The sequence below is a fragment of the Telmatherina bonti genome, assembly GCF_933228915.1.
Source record: "Telmatherina bonti genome assembly, chromosome: 13".
Classification (NCBI taxonomy): Eukaryota; Metazoa; Chordata; class Actinopteri; order Atheriniformes; family Telmatherinidae; genus Telmatherina; species Telmatherina bonti.
Genome location: NC_136611.1, coordinates 737,158 through 752,715, shown reverse-complemented (window position 1 = coordinate 752,715; position 15,558 = coordinate 737,158). Strand labels below are relative to the sequence as shown.

Genomic DNA, 15,558 nt, shown 5'->3' with positions numbered 1-15,558 from the left:
TTACAAAGAAATGTTTCTCAGTCTGCAGAAAAAGTTCTGATGTCTGCCTCCATGGCTGGAATAAAGTTTTTATGAGCCTCTTTGTAAAATCTGTCAGGAAAAGGTTAGTAGTGGAAGTCTGAACTGGTAATTCCAATCAAAGTAAAAATCTACAATTCAAGGTTAAAACTAGATTTCTGCTCGTCATGGTTGTCGTTTCCTTTCTCTTGGTTTTCTGTTGGCCTTCTTCGTGTTCAGATTCTCATTTCTGTGTTTCATTATATGGATTTTGTTGTATTCTTTGCCGTGAAATGGAAATAAAAACCAGGAAACTGAGTCCAAGTTGGATCCTCCTACCAGCAGAAGAGACATTTAGGCACATCCGCAGGGTAAACTTAGAGATTTCGGCTCTAAACGGAGAGAAATTCCGTCTGCGAAGTCATGCAGAGCATCAGATAATCTTACAAACTCAAATGTTTCATGTCAGAAAACTGTCTGCACCTGGCAGGGTGATTGAGTTCAGAACTAGTGTTGTCCTGCACAGATTCACCTCCAGGGCGGCGCTAGAGGCCAACATAAGTTGCGAGTGCTGCACAGCGAAGCAAAGGCGAGGCATGATAAAATTGTCCAAATACGTCCTGGCGTACGTCACAGTCCTGCTCCGTTCATGTCATCTCTTTGTCACTTCCGATGCCTCTGGTGTCTGTCACGCTGCAAGTTGTTCTCAGAAAGAAAAATGGCTTCTTCATCCTCCATCCTTCCTCTTCCTCCTCAAATGTTTGGCTGTTTATTTCTCACATGGCGATGCATGCGCAACATAAACCTTGACAAAACAAAAGCACTGAAGAGGAGCGGAAAACCTCCTACCTTTCCCTATTTAACCATCCCTTTCTTCATTTGTTTCCTCCAGCATGACAGCCAGTGGATTCCGTCAGCCTGCTCGCTGTGCGTTTGCTCCAAAGGGAGTGTAACCTGCAGCGCCAAGCCATGCCCCCCGCTCACCTGTTTGGGGGATCAGATCCCATTCATCCCACCTGGGGAGTGCTGCCCCAAATGTGGCCGAAGTGGAGGTAAGAGCTGCTTCTGGATCACCGGGACTGCAAACAAAACTAAGACACAAAACCATATGAAAGGAGTCCGAAAAGACCCTGAAGAAAAGAGCCTCAGCAGATTCGGTGCGCGCACGCGGCATGGCGCTGTTCAGGCTAACTTGTTCTGTCCTTCGCCAGCAGCCAGAACTTTGTTTTGCCTCTGGAGACCAAAGAACAACTTTAGAAGTACAAGTCCATTTAACAAGAGAAACGTTTTCTTTCATCTGGTAACCTCCATGAGAAGCTTCGCTTGCTGCGAGGCAGGTCGCGCACGCTGCGGGGCTGGTCGCGCACATGGCTGCGTCTGTGTGTTTAATGCCTCATGTTGTAAAAATGTTGGTGCTTTCTCACCACCTCGATCAGTTGTTTTATCAAAACAATCTTCTCAGAGCGGATTAAAAGGCTTTAGTGGCAAATGTTTGTTTTTCTATCCATAAATATAACGCAGCGTTCCTGCATCTGTGGTTACATCACGGTCCTAGTGTACATCACGGTCCTAGCGTACATCACGATCCAAGCGTAGATCACGGTCCTAGCGTACATCACGGTCCTAGCGTACATCACGGTCCTAGCGTACATCACGGTCCTAGCGTACATCACGATCCAAGCGTAGATCACGGTCCTAGCGTACATCACGGTCCTAGCGTACATCACGGTCCTAGCGTACATCACGATCCAAGCGTAGATCACGGTCCTAGCGTACATCACGGTCCTAGCGTACATCACGGTCCTAGCGTACATCACGGTCCAAGCATACATCACGGTCCTAGCGTACATCACGATCCAAGCGTAGATCACGGTCCTAGCGTACATCACGGTCCTAGCGTACATCACGGTCCTAGCGTACATCACGATCCAAGCGTAGATCACGGTCCTAGCGTACATCACGGTCCTAGCGTACATCACGATCCAAGCGTAGATCACGGTCCTAGCGTACATCACGGTCCTAGCGTACATCACGGTCCTAGCGTACATCACGGTCCAAGCATACATCACGGTCCTAGTGTACATCACGGTCCTAGTGTACATCACGGTCCTAGCGTACATTACGGTCCTAGCGTACATCATGGTCCAAGCGTACATTACGGTCCAAGCGTACATCACGGTCCTAGCGTACATCACAGTCCAAGCGTAGATCACGGTCCTAGCGTACATCACGGTCCAAGCGTAGATCACAGTCCTAGCGTACATCACGGTCCAAGCGTACATCACGGTCCTAGCGTACATCCCGGTCCAAGCGTACATCACGGTCCTAGCGTACATCATGGTCCAAGCGTACGGCACGGTCCTAGCGTCCATTACAGTTGTAGCGTACGTCACTGTCCTAGCATCCTAGCCTACATCACGGTCCTAGCGTACTTCAAAAGCCTAGCGTACGTAACGGTCCTCGCGTCCATCACGGTCCGAGCGTACGTCACGGTCCTAGTGTACTAGTGTACGTAACAGTCCTAGCGTACGTCACTGTCCTAGCGTACGTCACGGTCCTATCGTCCCAACATACATCACAGTCCTTGTGTATGTTACGTTCCTAGTGTACGTCATGGTCCTAGCGTCCATCACGGTAATAGCGTACGTCACGGTCCTAGCCTCCTAGTGTACGTCACGGTCCTAGCGTCAGTCACGGTTCAAGCGTACATCACGGTCCAATCGTACATCTTGGTTCTAGCGTACATCATGGTCCAAGCGTACATTACGGTCCAAGCGTACATCACGGTACAAGCGGTCCTAGCGTACATCATGGTCCTAGCGTACGTCGCGGTCCTGGCGTACATCACGATCCTCACGTCCGTCACGATCCTCTTGTCCGTCACGGTCCTAGCGTACGTCACGGTCCTAGTGTACGTCACGGTCCTAGCGTACATCACGGTCCCAGCGTCCTAGCGTCCATAATGCTCCTAGCGTACGTCATGGTCCTATTGTCCTAGTGTACGTCACAGTCCTAGCGTACGTCACAGTCCTAGCGTACGTCACGGTCCTAGTGTACGTCACGGTCCTAGTGTACGTCACGGTCCTAGCGTACGTCACGGTCCCAGCGTCCTAGCGTCCATAATGCTCCTAGCGTACGTCATGGTCCTATTGTCCTAGTGTACGTCACAGTCCTAGCGTACGTCACGGTCCTAGCGTACGTCACGGTCCTAGCGTACATCACGGTCCTAGCGTACATCTCGGTCCAAGGGTACACTACCGTCCAAGCGTCCATCACGGTCCAAGCGTACATCACGGTCCAAGCGTACATTATGGTCCAAGCATACATTACGGTCCAAGCGTGCATCATCGTCCAAGCGTACATCACCGTCCAAGCGTACATCACAGTCCTGGCATCCATCATGGTCCAAGCGTACATCACAGTCCTGGCATCCATCATGGTCCAAGCGTACATCACAGTCCAAGCGTAGATCACGGTCCTAGCATCCATCATGGTCCAAGCGTACATTATGGTCCTAGTGTACATCACGGACCAAGCGGTCCTAGCGTACATCATGGTCCAAGCGTACGTCACAGTCCTAGCGTACGTCACGGTCATAGCATCCATCACGATCCTAGTGTATTTCACGGTCCTAGCGTCCATCACGGTTCTAGTGTACGTCACTGTCCTAGCGTCCTAGCGTATATCACGGTCTTAGCGTAAGTCACTAGTCTAGCGTACGTCATGGTCCTAGCGCACATCACGGTCCGAATGTACTTCACGGTCCTCGCGTCCATCACTATCCTAGCGTACGTCACGGTACTAGCGTCCATCATGGTTCTTGCGAACTTCACTGTCCTAGTGTCCTAGCGTACGTCACGGTCCTAGCGTACATCACGGTCCTAGCGTACATCACGATCCTCACGTCCGTCACGATCCTCGCGTCTGTCACAGTCCTAGCGTACGCCACGGTCCTAGTGTACGTCATGGTCCTCGCGTCCATCACGGTCCTAGCGTACGTCACTGTACTAGCGTCCATCACGGTTCTAGCGTACTTCACGGTCCAAGCGTACATTACGGTCCAAGCGTACATCACGGTCCAAACTTACATCACGGTCCAAGCATACGTCATGGTCCTAGTGTCCTAGCGTCCGTCACAGTCCTAGCGTATGCCACGGTCCTAGCGTACGTCACGGTCCTAGCGTACATCACGGTCCTACCCTACGTCACGGTCCTAGCGTATGTCACGGTCCTAGCGCCTTACATGGTCCTAGCGTCCGTCACGGTCCTAGCCTACGTCACGGTCCTAGCATCCGTCATGGTCCTAGCGTACATCACGGTCCTAGTGTACGTCACAATCCAAGCGTACACTACCGTCCAAGCGTACATCACGGTCCGAGCATACGTCACGGTCCAAGCGTACATTACGTTCCAAGCATACATTACGGTCCAAGCGTGCATCATGGTCCAAGCGTACATTATGGTCCTAGCGTACATCACGGACCAAGCGGTCCCAGCGTACCTCATGGTCCAAGCGTACGTCACGGTCCGAGCATCCATCACGGTCCTAGTGTACATCACGATTCTCACGTCCGTCACGATCTTCGCGTCCGTCACGGTCCTAGCGTACGTCACGGTCCTAGTGTATGTCACGGTCCTAGCGTCTATCACGGTTCTAGCGTACATCATGGTCCTAGTGTCCTAGCGTACATCACGGTCTTAGCGTACGTCACTAGTCTAGCGTACGTCATGGTCCTAGCACACATCACGGTCCGAATGTACTTCACGGTCTTCGCGTCCATCACGGTCCTAGCGTACGTCACGGTACTAGCGTCCATCATGGTTCTAGCGAACTTCACTGTCCTAGTGTCCTAGCGTACGTCACAGTCCTAGCGTATGTCATGGTCTTTGCGCCTTTCATGGTCCTAGCGTCCGTCACGGTCCTAGCCTACGTCACGGTCCTAGCGTCCGTCACGGTCCTAGCGCACGTCACGGTCCTAGCATACGTTATGGTCCTTGCGTCCTAGCGTACGTCACGGTCCTAGCGTCCTAGCGTGCGTCACGGTCTCTTTCAATCCGTTAAAATCAATCACTGGATGTTCAATGACGTCATATAAACATTTTGAGACAAGGTGAGGCGATGACTCCACAGGAACACTGTTCTCTACTCGTTTGCTTGGACGGCTCTGATTGCGCGTCAGCATGGTCCCGATCAGACGAGGTATTAGCAGTGTAAATGTTAATCTCAGCTCTTATGGATCAGATATGATGCAACCCAGCATCTTTTTCCCGTGTTCCCTGTTCATGCAGCTCATTGGCCTTTTTTTACAGTTTACTGTTTTCACCTGTCCGCCAGAGTCCTGCTCCTGGCAGGGGCGTGTCTACAGGGACGGGGAGGAGTGGAACCCCAGCCATTGTTCGCGATGTATCTGCAGCAGTGGGACAGTCCAGTGTTCGCTGGTGGAGTGTCGGCAAGTAGCCTGCAAACCAGTGAGTTTTCACACATGTAAACGTACTAAAACACAGTCCACCAGTTTGGCTTTTCTCCTTCTCAGTTCAACAACACCTACCTTTGGATTCAAAGCAAACATCTTAATGTTGCCGCTTTAAACACACAGAGTCTCATATAAGTAGAAATGAAAAAGCACATCATGTTACTGGAGTTCAGCAGCTGAAACCAAGCCCCGGATCCGGTTCTGGTCCAGCTCATTATGCTGGAAGGATAATTGTTGCTTTCATTGATGAGTTTGTTTGATAGGGACTGAGCACATTAAAGCCATGGACAGCAGCAGAAACAAGCTAATCTGCATCTGTCTGCAGAACCTCTGGCTGTCCTGGTTCGCAGACAGGACGCTCACCGCATTCCTGCATCATTTCACGCACAGCATGTGCCTCTTGCTAGGACCTGCCAGCAGGTTTTTGGGTCAACTGGGTGATTCTTGGTGTTTTTTAGTCATCCAGCTCAAACTGTAGGTAAACATATTTGACCATGTTGTCACAAACTCCATCTCTTTCGTCCTCAGCATGAGAACTTGGTGATCCAGCCAGGCCACTGCTGTCCACGGTGTGTGTCCAACCCCTGCCTGTCTGCAGGAAGACAGTACCAGGTAGGCAGCACCCTTTCTCATAGCTTGGATGAATGCATGCTAGAATGTGGCTGTGAGACGAATCAGCTCTCCGTCCTGCGGTGAAATGCAATCTCACCTCAGGTCTTTCCTCGGATCACACCCCGCCCTGACCTCCCACTCAGCGCCAGGAATGATGAAAATAAATGGCACAAAATCACAACACCAAGTTCGATGTGAAGAAGCGAACAAATGATGGAGATTCTGAAACGAAGAAAACAAACATGAATTCCTTGTCAAGTGAAGACCATGAAGGAAGAGGTTCTGGAATCCTGTTCTGGAAGAGAGGACTGGTCTGGTCTAGGAGATGAAGCTGGACCACCGTGGCTTCCGGACGGACTTCGGGACGGACTTCGGGATGGACTTTGGGACGGACTTTGGGACGGACTTTGGGACTGACTTCCGGGCGGACTTCCGGAAGGGTTTCCGGACGGACTTTGGGACGAACTTTGGGATGAACTTTGGGACGGTATTTGGGACGGACTTTGGGACTGACTTCGGGGAGGGCTTCCGAACGGGTTTCCGGACGGACTTTGGGACTTACTTCGGGGCGGGGTTCCAGACGGACTTTGGGACTGACTTCCGGGCGGACTTCCGGACGGGCTTCCAGACGGTTTTCTGGACGGACTTTGGGACGAACTTTGGGCGAACTTTGGGACGGACTTTGGGGCCGACTTCTGGGCGGACCTCCGGACGGGTTTCTGGACGGACTTTAGGACGGACTTTGGGACGGACTTCGGGACGGACTTCGGGACGGACTTTGGGACGGACTTCGGGATGGACTTTGGGACGGACTTTGGGACGGACTTCGGGACTGACTTCTGGACGGACTTTGGGGCCGACTTCCGGGCGGACCTCCGGACGGGTTTCTGGACGGACTTTGGGACGGACTTCGGGACGGACTTTGGGACGGACTTTGGGACGGACTTTGGGACGGACTTCGGGACTGACTTCTGGACGGACTTTGGGGCCGACTTCCGGGCGGACCTCCGGACGGGTTTCTGGACGGACTTTGGGACGGACTTCGGGACGGACTTTGGGACGGACTTCGGGACGGACTTCGGGACTGACTTCTGGACGGACTTTGGGGCCGACTTCCGGGCGGACCTCCGGACGGGTTTCTGGACGGACTTTAGGACGGACTTTGGGACGGACTTCGGGACGGACTTCGGGACGAACTTTGGGACGGACTTCGGGACGGACTTCGGGACGAACTTTGGGACGGACTTCGGGACTGACTTCTGGACGGACTTCTGGACGGACTTTGGGGCAGACTTCGGGACGGGCTTTCGAACGGACCTCCGGACGGGTTTTAGGACAGATTTCCACTCAGGTGACGGTGTCAACACGCCTTCTCTGATTGGTCCATTGTGTGTTTTCCAGATAACAGTCTTGAGGAAAATCCATCATAGTCTTCCTGGATGGAATTTCATCACTGCTGATTCCATTAAAAGTGTTAGTTTACCATCAGAACTTTGATGACTGTTTCTGGCTGGTGTGTGTGCTGAAGAGATGTGTGTTAGGACACATTTCACCTGGATGTCCTCAGTTTGTCCCCTCAGAGAAAAAAACATTCGTTGGATTGAAGAAGTATCCCACAAGTTGTGTCAGATTGTTGGTCTATTTGGAGATGATCTAAATGTGTCTCCATGTCTCGGCAGCATGGCGAGCGGTGGCAGAAGACGGACTGCACCACATGTGTGTGTGATGGGGGTCAGTCGAAATGCCACACCAGCACCTGTCGGCCGGCCATCTGTCCCAAGGTGGGGATGACAACACACACATTCACTGTTCTGCAGGATTCATACGACGGCACTGAACCTCCAGTAAATTTAGATTAGAGTCAACTTTACTGTCGTTACACGCGTACAAGTACAACGCAACGCAGCTGGCGCCTGACCAGGGTACAGTAAGCAACAAGTACAAAGTATACATCATCTACAATGCGTCCACGTGTCTATTTCACAGCCGTCACAGTATACAGATATAAGTACTATGATCGTCACAGCATACAGATATAAGTACTATGATCGTCACAGTCTCGTCTCATCTCGTCTTCGTGCCGCTTATCCAGGGTCGGGTCGCGGGGGCAGCAGCCTAAGCAGGGAAGCCCAGACTTCCCTCTCCCCAGCCACATTTGCCAACTCTGCGGGGGGGGGGTCCCGAGGCGTTCCCAGGCCAGCCGAGAGATATAATCCCTCCAGCGTGTCCTGGGTCTTCCCCGGGGTCTCCTCCCAGAGGGACGTGCCTGGAACACCTCACCTGGGAGGCGTCCAGGAAGCATCCTAACCAGATGCCAGAGCCACCTCAACTGGTTCCTCTTGATGCGGAGGAGCAGTGGCTCTACTCTGATATCCTCCCAAGCTCCTCACCCTATCTCTAAGGGAGAGCCCGGCCACCCTGCGGAGGAAACTCATTTCAGCCGCCTGTATACGAGACCTCCTTCTTTCGGTCACGACCCACAGCTCATGACCATAGGTGAGGGTAGGAACGTAGATCGACTGGTAAATCGAGAGTCCGCATTACTGCAGATGCCACACCGATCCGTCTGTCGATCTCGCGCTCCATCCTTCCCTCACTCGTGAACAAGACCCTGAGATATTTAAACTCCTCCACTTGAGGCAGGACCTGACTCCCGACCCGGAGAGGGCAATCCACCCTATTCCGGCAGAGGACCATGGTCTGAGATTTGAAGGTGCTGATTCTCATCCCAGCCGCTTCACACTTGGCCGCGAATCGCTCAAGTGAAAGCTGGAGATCACGACCAGATGAAGCCAACAGGACCACGTCATCTGCAAAAAGCAGAGACCCAATCCTGAGGCCACCGAGCCGGATCCCCTCAACACCTCGGCTGCGCCTAGAAATTCTGTCCATATAAGTTATGAACAGAATCGGTCCAACTCTCACCGGAAACGAATCCAACTTACTGCCGGCAATGCGGACCAAGCTCTGACACCTGTCGTACAGGGACCGGACAGCTCGCACAAGGGGGTCCGGTACCCCATACTCCTGGAGTACCCCCCACAGGAGCCCCCGGGGGACACGGTTGAATGCCTTCTCCAGGTCCACAAAGCACATGTAGACTGGTTGCAAACTCCCATGCCCCCTCCAGGACCCCAAAGAGGGTATAGAGCTGGTCCACTGTCCCGCGACCAGGACGAAAACCGCACTGCTCCTCCACAATCCGAGATTCGACTATCCGGCAGATCCTCCTCTCCAGGACCCCTGAATAGACCTTACCAGGGATGCTGAGGAGTGTGATTCCCCTGTAATTGGAACACACCCTCCGGTCCCCCTTCTTAAAAAGGGGGACCACCACCCCAGTCTGCCAATCCAGCGGTACTGCCCCCGATGTCCACGCGATGCTGCAGAGGCGTGTCAGCCAGGACAGCCCCACAGCATCCAGAGCCTTAAGGAACTATGGGCGGATCTCATCCACCCCCGGGGCCTTGCCGCCAAGGAGCTTTTTGACCACCTCAGCGACTTCAGCCCCAGAGATAGGAGAGTCCACCCCTGAGTCCCCCAGCTCTGCCTCCTCATCGGAAGACGTGTTGGTAGGTCTTTGAAGCATTCCCTCCACCTACCCACAACGTCCCGAGTTGAGGTCAACACCTCCCCATCTCCACTGTACACAGTGTTGACGGAGCACTGCTTCCCCCTCCTGAGCCGACGGATGGTGGACCAGAATTGCTTCGAAGCTGTCCGGAAGTCTTTCTCCATGGCCTCGCCGAACTCCTCCCATGCCCGAGTTTTTGCCTCGGCGACAGCTGAAGCCGCATGTCGCTTAGCCCGCCGGTACCCATCAGCTGCCTCCAGAGTCCCACAGGCCAAGAAGGCCCGATAGGACTCCTTCTTCAGCTTGACGGCATCCCTCACTGCTGGTGTCCACCAACGAGTCCTGGGATTACCGCCACGACAGGCACCAACGACCTTACAGCCACAGCTCCGGCCGGCCGCCTCAGCAATAGAGGCACGGAACACAGCCCATTCGGACTCAATGTCCCCCGCCTCACTCGGGACATGGTTGAAGCTCTGCTGAAGGTGGGAGTTGAAGCTCGCTCTGACGGGGGACTCAGCCAGACGTTCCCAGCAGACCCTCACAACACGTTTGGGCCTGCCAGATCTGACCGGCTTCCTCCCCCACCATCTGAGCCAACTCACCACCAGGTGGTGATCAGTTGAAGCTCCGCCCCCCTCTTCACCCGAGTGTCCAAGGCATGTGGCCGCAGGTCCGATGACACGACTACAAAATCCATCATCGAACTGCGGCCCAGGGAATCCTGATGCCAGGTGTACATATGGACACTCTTATGTTGGAACATGGTGTTTGTTATGGACAATCCATGACGAGCACAGAAGTCCAATAACAAAACACCATTTGGGTTCAGAGGGGGGGGGGGGGGGGGACCATGCCTCCCCATCACTCCCCTCCAGGTCTCACTGTCATTGCCCACGTGAGCATTGAAGTCCCCCAGCTGAACAATGGAGTCCCCAGAAGGAGCACCCTCCAGCACTCCCTCCAAGGACTCCAGAAAGGGTGGGTACTCTGAACTGCTGTTCGGTGCATAAGCACAGACAACAGTCAGGACCCGTCCCCCCACCCGGAGGCGGAGGGAAACTACCCTTTCATCCACCGGGGTAAACCCCAACGTGCAGGCACCAAGCTGGGGGCTGATGAGAATGCCCACACCTGCTCGGCGCCTCTCACCATGAGCAACTCCAGAGTGGAAGAAGGTCCAGCCCCTCTCGAGGGTTCTGGTTCCAGAGCCCAAGCCATGCGTCGAGGTGAGTCCAACTATATCTAGCCGGAACCGCTCAACCTCGCGCACAAGCTCAGGCTCCTTCCCCACCAGAGAGGTGACGTTCCACGTCCCTAGAGCCAGCTTCTGCAGCCGGGGATCGGACCGCCAGGGTCCCCGCCACTTGCTGCCGCCCAGCTCACATTGCACCCGACCCCTACGGCTCCTCCCGCATATGGTGAGCCCACGGGAGGCGGGGCCCATGTAACCCTTTCGGGCTGAGCCTGACCGGGCCCCATGGGCGAAGACGCTCGCTTTCGTACATGTTGGTGATGTCCAGACGTGTCCGTAGAGTGGTGTAGATGTCTGTAGTATAGAGTGGTGTAGATGTCTGTAGTATAGAGTGGTGTAGATGTCTGTAGTATAGAGTGGTGTAGATGTCTGTAGTATAGAGTGGTGTAGATGTCTGTATCATAGAGTGGTGTAGATGTCTGTATCATAGAGTGGTGTAGATGTCTGTAGCATAGAGTGGTGTAGATGTCTGTAGCATAGAGTGGTGTAGATGTCTGTATCATAGAGTGGCGTAGATGTCTGTAGTATAGAGTGGCGTAGATGTCTGTAGTATAGAGTGGTGTAGATGTCTGTAGCATAGAGTGGCGTAGATATCTGTAGTATAGAGTGGTGTAGATGTCTGTAGTATAGAGTGGTGTAGATGTCTGTAGTATAGAGTGGTGTAGATGTCTGTAGCATAGAGTGGTGTATATGTCTGTATCATAGAGTATTGTAGATGTCTGTATCATAGAGTGGTGTAGATGTCTGTATCATACAGTGGCGTAGATGTCTGTAGTATAGAGTGGTGTAGATGTCTGTAGTATAGAGTGGTGTAGATGTCTGTAGCATAGAGTGGTGTATATGTCTGTATCATAGAGTGGTGTAGATGTCTGTATCATACAGTGGCGTAGATGTCTGTAGTATAGAGTGGTGTAGACGTCTGTAGTATAGAGTAGTGTAGATGTCTGTAGCATAGAGTGGCGTAGATATCTGTAGTATAGAGTGGTGTAGATGTCTGTAGTATAGAGTGGTGTAGATGTCTGTAGTATAGAGTGGTGTAGATGTCTGTAGTATAGAGTGGTGTAGATGTCTGTAGTATAGAGTGGTGTAGATGTCTGTATCATAGAGTGGCGTAGATGTCTGTAGTATAGAGTGGCGTAGATGTCTGTAGTATAGAGTGGTGTAGATGTCTGTATCATAGAGTGGCGTAGATGTCTGTAGTATAGAGTGGTGTAGATGTCTGTAGTATAGAGTGGTGTAGATGTCTGTAGTATAGAGTGGTGTAGATGTCTGTAGCATAGAGTGGTGTAGATGTCTGTAGCATAGAGTGGCGTAGATATCTGTAGTATAGAGTGGTGTAGATGTCTGTAGTATAGAGTGGTGTAGATGTCTGTAGTATAGAGTGGTGTAGATGTCTGTAGCATAGAGTGGTGTATATGTCTGTATCATAGAGTGGCGTAGATATCTGTAGTACAGAGTGGTGTAGACGTCTGTAGTATAGAGTGGTGTAGATATCTGTAGTATAGAGTGGCGTAGATGTCTGTAGTATAGAGTGGTGTAGATGTCTGTAGTATAGAGTGGTGTAGATGTCTGTAGTATAGAGTGGTGTAGATGTCTGTAGTATAGAGTGGTGTAGACGTCTGTAGTATAGAGTGGTGTAGATATCTGTAGTATAGAGTGGCGTAGATGTCTGTAGTATAGAGTGGTGTAGATGTCTGTATCATAGAGTGGCGTAGATGTCTGTAGTATAGAGTGGTGTAGATGTCTGTAGTATAGAGTGGTGTAGATGTCTGTAGTATAGAGTGGTGTAGATGTCTGTAGCATAGAGTGGTGTAGATGTCTGTAGCATAGAGTGGCGTAGATATCTGTAGAATAGAGTGGTGTAGATGTCTGTAGTATAGAGTGGTGTAGATGTCTGTAGCATAGAGTGGTGTAGATGTCTGTAGCATAGAGTGGTGTATATGTCTGTATCATAGAGTGGCGTAGATATCTGTAGTATAGAGTGGTGTAGACGTCTGTAGTATAGAGTGGTGTAGATATCTGTAGTATAGAGTGGCGTAGATGTCTGTAGTATAGAGTGGTGTAGATGTCTGTAGTATAGAGTGGTGTAGATGTCTGTAGTATAGAGTGGCGTAGATGTCTGTAGTATAGAGTGGTGTAGATGTCTGTAGCATAGAGTGGCGTAGATATCTGTAGTATAGAGTGGTGTAGATGTCTGTAGTATAGAGTGGTGTAGATGTCTGTAGTATAGAGTGGTGTAGATGTCTGTAGTATAGAGTGGCGTAGATGTCTGTAGTATAGAGTGGTGTAGATGTCTGTAGCATAGAGTGGCGTAGATATCTGTAGTATAGAGTGGTGTAGATGTCTGTAGTATAGAGTGGCGTAGATGTCTGTAGTATAGAGTGGTGTAGATGTCTGTAGCATAGAGTGGCGTAGATGTCTGTAGTATAGAGTAGTGTAGATGTCTGTAGTATAGAGTGGTGTAGATGTCTGTAGTATAGAGTGGTGTAGATGTCTGTAGTATAGAGTGGTGTAGATATCTGTAGTATAGAGTGGTGTAGATATCTGTAGTATAGAGTGGTGTAGACGTCTGTAGTATAGAGTGGTGTAGATGTCTGTAGTATAGAGTGGTGTAGATGTCTGTATCATAGAGTGGTGTAGATGTCTGTAGCATAGAGAGGCGTAGATATCTGTAGTATAGAGTGGTGTAGATGTCTGTAGTATAGAGTGGTGTAGATGTCTGTAGTATAGAGTGGTGTAGATGTCTGTAGTATAGAGTGGCGTAGATGTCTGTAGTATAGAGTAGTGTAGATGTCTGTAGTATAGAGTGGTGTAGATGTCTGTATCATAGAGTGGTGTAGATGTCTGTAGTATAGAGTGGCGTAGATGTCTGTAGTATAGAGTGGTGTAGATGTCTGTAGCATAGAGTGGCGTAGATATCTGTAGTATAGAGTGGTGTAGATGTCTGTAGTATAGAGTAGTGTAGATGTCTGTAGTATAGAGTGGTGTAGACGTCTGTAGTATAGAGTGGTGTAGATATCTGTAGTATAGAGTGGCGTAGATGTCTGTAGTATAGAGTGGTGTAGATGTCTGTAGTATAGAGTGGTGTAGATGTCTGTAGTATAGAGTGGCGTAGATGTCTGTAGTATAGAGTGGTGTAGACGTCTGTAGTATAGAGTGGTGTAGATGTCTGTAGCATAGAGTGGCGTAGATATCTGTAGTATAGAGTGGTGTAGATGTCTGTAGTATAGAGTGGTGTAGATGTCTGTAGTATAGAGTGGTGTAGATGTCTGTAGCATAGAGTGGTGTATATGTCTGTATCATAGAGTATTGTAGATGTCTTTATCATAGAGTGGTGTAGATGTCTGTATCATACAGTGGCGTAGATGTCTGTAGTATAGAGTGGTGTAGACGTCTGTAGTATAGAGTAGTGTAGATGTCTGTAGTATAGAGTGGTGTAGACGTCTGTAGCATAGAGTGGCGTAGATGTCTGTAGTATAGAGTGGTGTAGATGTCTGTAGTATAGAGTGGTGTAGACGTCTGTAGTATAGAGTGGTGTAGATGTCTATAGCATAGAGTGGCGTAGATGTCTGTAGTATAGAGTGGCGTAGATGTCTGTAGCATAGAGTGGCGTAGATGTCTGTCGTATAGAGTGGTGTATATGTCTGTAGTATAGAGTGGTGTAGACGTCTGTAGTATAGAGTAGTGTAGATGTCTGTAGTATAGAGTGGTGTAGACGTCTGTAGCATAGAGTGGCGTAGATGTCTGTAGTATAGAGTGGTGTAGATGTCTGTAGTATAGAGTGGTGTAGACGTCTGTAGTATAGAGTGGTGTAGATGTCTGTAGCATAGAGTGGCGTAGATGTCTGTAGTATAGAGTGGCGTAGATGTCTGTAGCATAGAGTGGCGTAGATGTCTGTCGTATAGAGTGGTGTATATGTCTGTAGTATAGAGTGGCGTAGATGTCTGTAGTATAGAGTGGTGTAGACGTCTGTAGTATAGAGTAGTGTAGATGTCTGTAGTATAGAGTGGTGTAGATGTCTGTAGTATAGAGTGGTGTAGACGTCTGTAGTATAGAGTAGTGTAGATGTCTGTAGTATAGAGTGGTGTAGATGTCTGTAGTATAGAGTGGTGTAGATGTCTGTAGCATAGAGTGGCGTAGATGTCTGTAGTACAGAGTGGTGTAGATGTCTGTAGTATAGAGTGGTGTAGATGTCTGTAGTATAGAGTGGTGTAGACGTCTGTAGTATAGAGTGGTGTAGATGTCTGTAGTATAGAGTAGTGTAGACGTCTGTAGTATAGAGTAGTGTAGATGTCTGTAGTATAGAGTGGTGTAGATGTCTGTAGTATAGAGTGGTGTAGACGTCTGTAGTATAGAGTAGTGTAGATGTCTGTAGTATAGAGTAGTGTAGACGTCTGTAGTATAGAGTAGTGTAGACGTCTGTAGTATAGAGTGGTGTAGATGTCTGTAGTATAGAGTGGTGTAGATGTCTGTAGTATAGAGTGGTGTAGATGTCTGTAGCATAGAGTGGCGTAGATGTCTGTAGTATAGAGTGGTGTAGACGTCTGTAGTATAGAGTAGTGTAGACGTCTGTAGTATAGAGTGGTGTAGATGTCTGTAGTATAGAGTGGTGTAGATGTCTGTAGTATAGAGTGGTGTAGATGTCT

General features: G+C 50.3%; 1 protein-coding gene across 6 annotated transcripts in view; it reads left to right on the top strand.

The window, feature by feature from the left end:
- Window positions 1–15,558, top strand: part of LOC306764394 (extracellular matrix organizing protein FRAS1-like) — a 623,368-nt gene that overhangs the window by 107,463 nt on the left and 500,347 nt on the right. For all 6 annotated transcript variants that reach the window (XR_013771547.1, XR_013771548.1, XM_079251555.1 and 3 more), the window contains exons 5-8: window positions 890–1,049; window positions 5,333–5,466; window positions 6,000–6,083; window positions 7,763–7,864. Coding sequence is in view for 4 of the 6 variants with exons in the window: in XM_079251555.1 (XP_079107681.1) it covers window positions 890–1,049; window positions 5,333–5,466; window positions 6,000–6,083; window positions 7,763–7,864 (480 nt within the window). In the remaining 2 variants the exon portion in view is untranslated. The remainder of the gene's footprint in view (window positions 1–889; window positions 1,050–5,332; window positions 5,467–5,999; window positions 6,084–7,762; window positions 7,865–15,558) is intronic.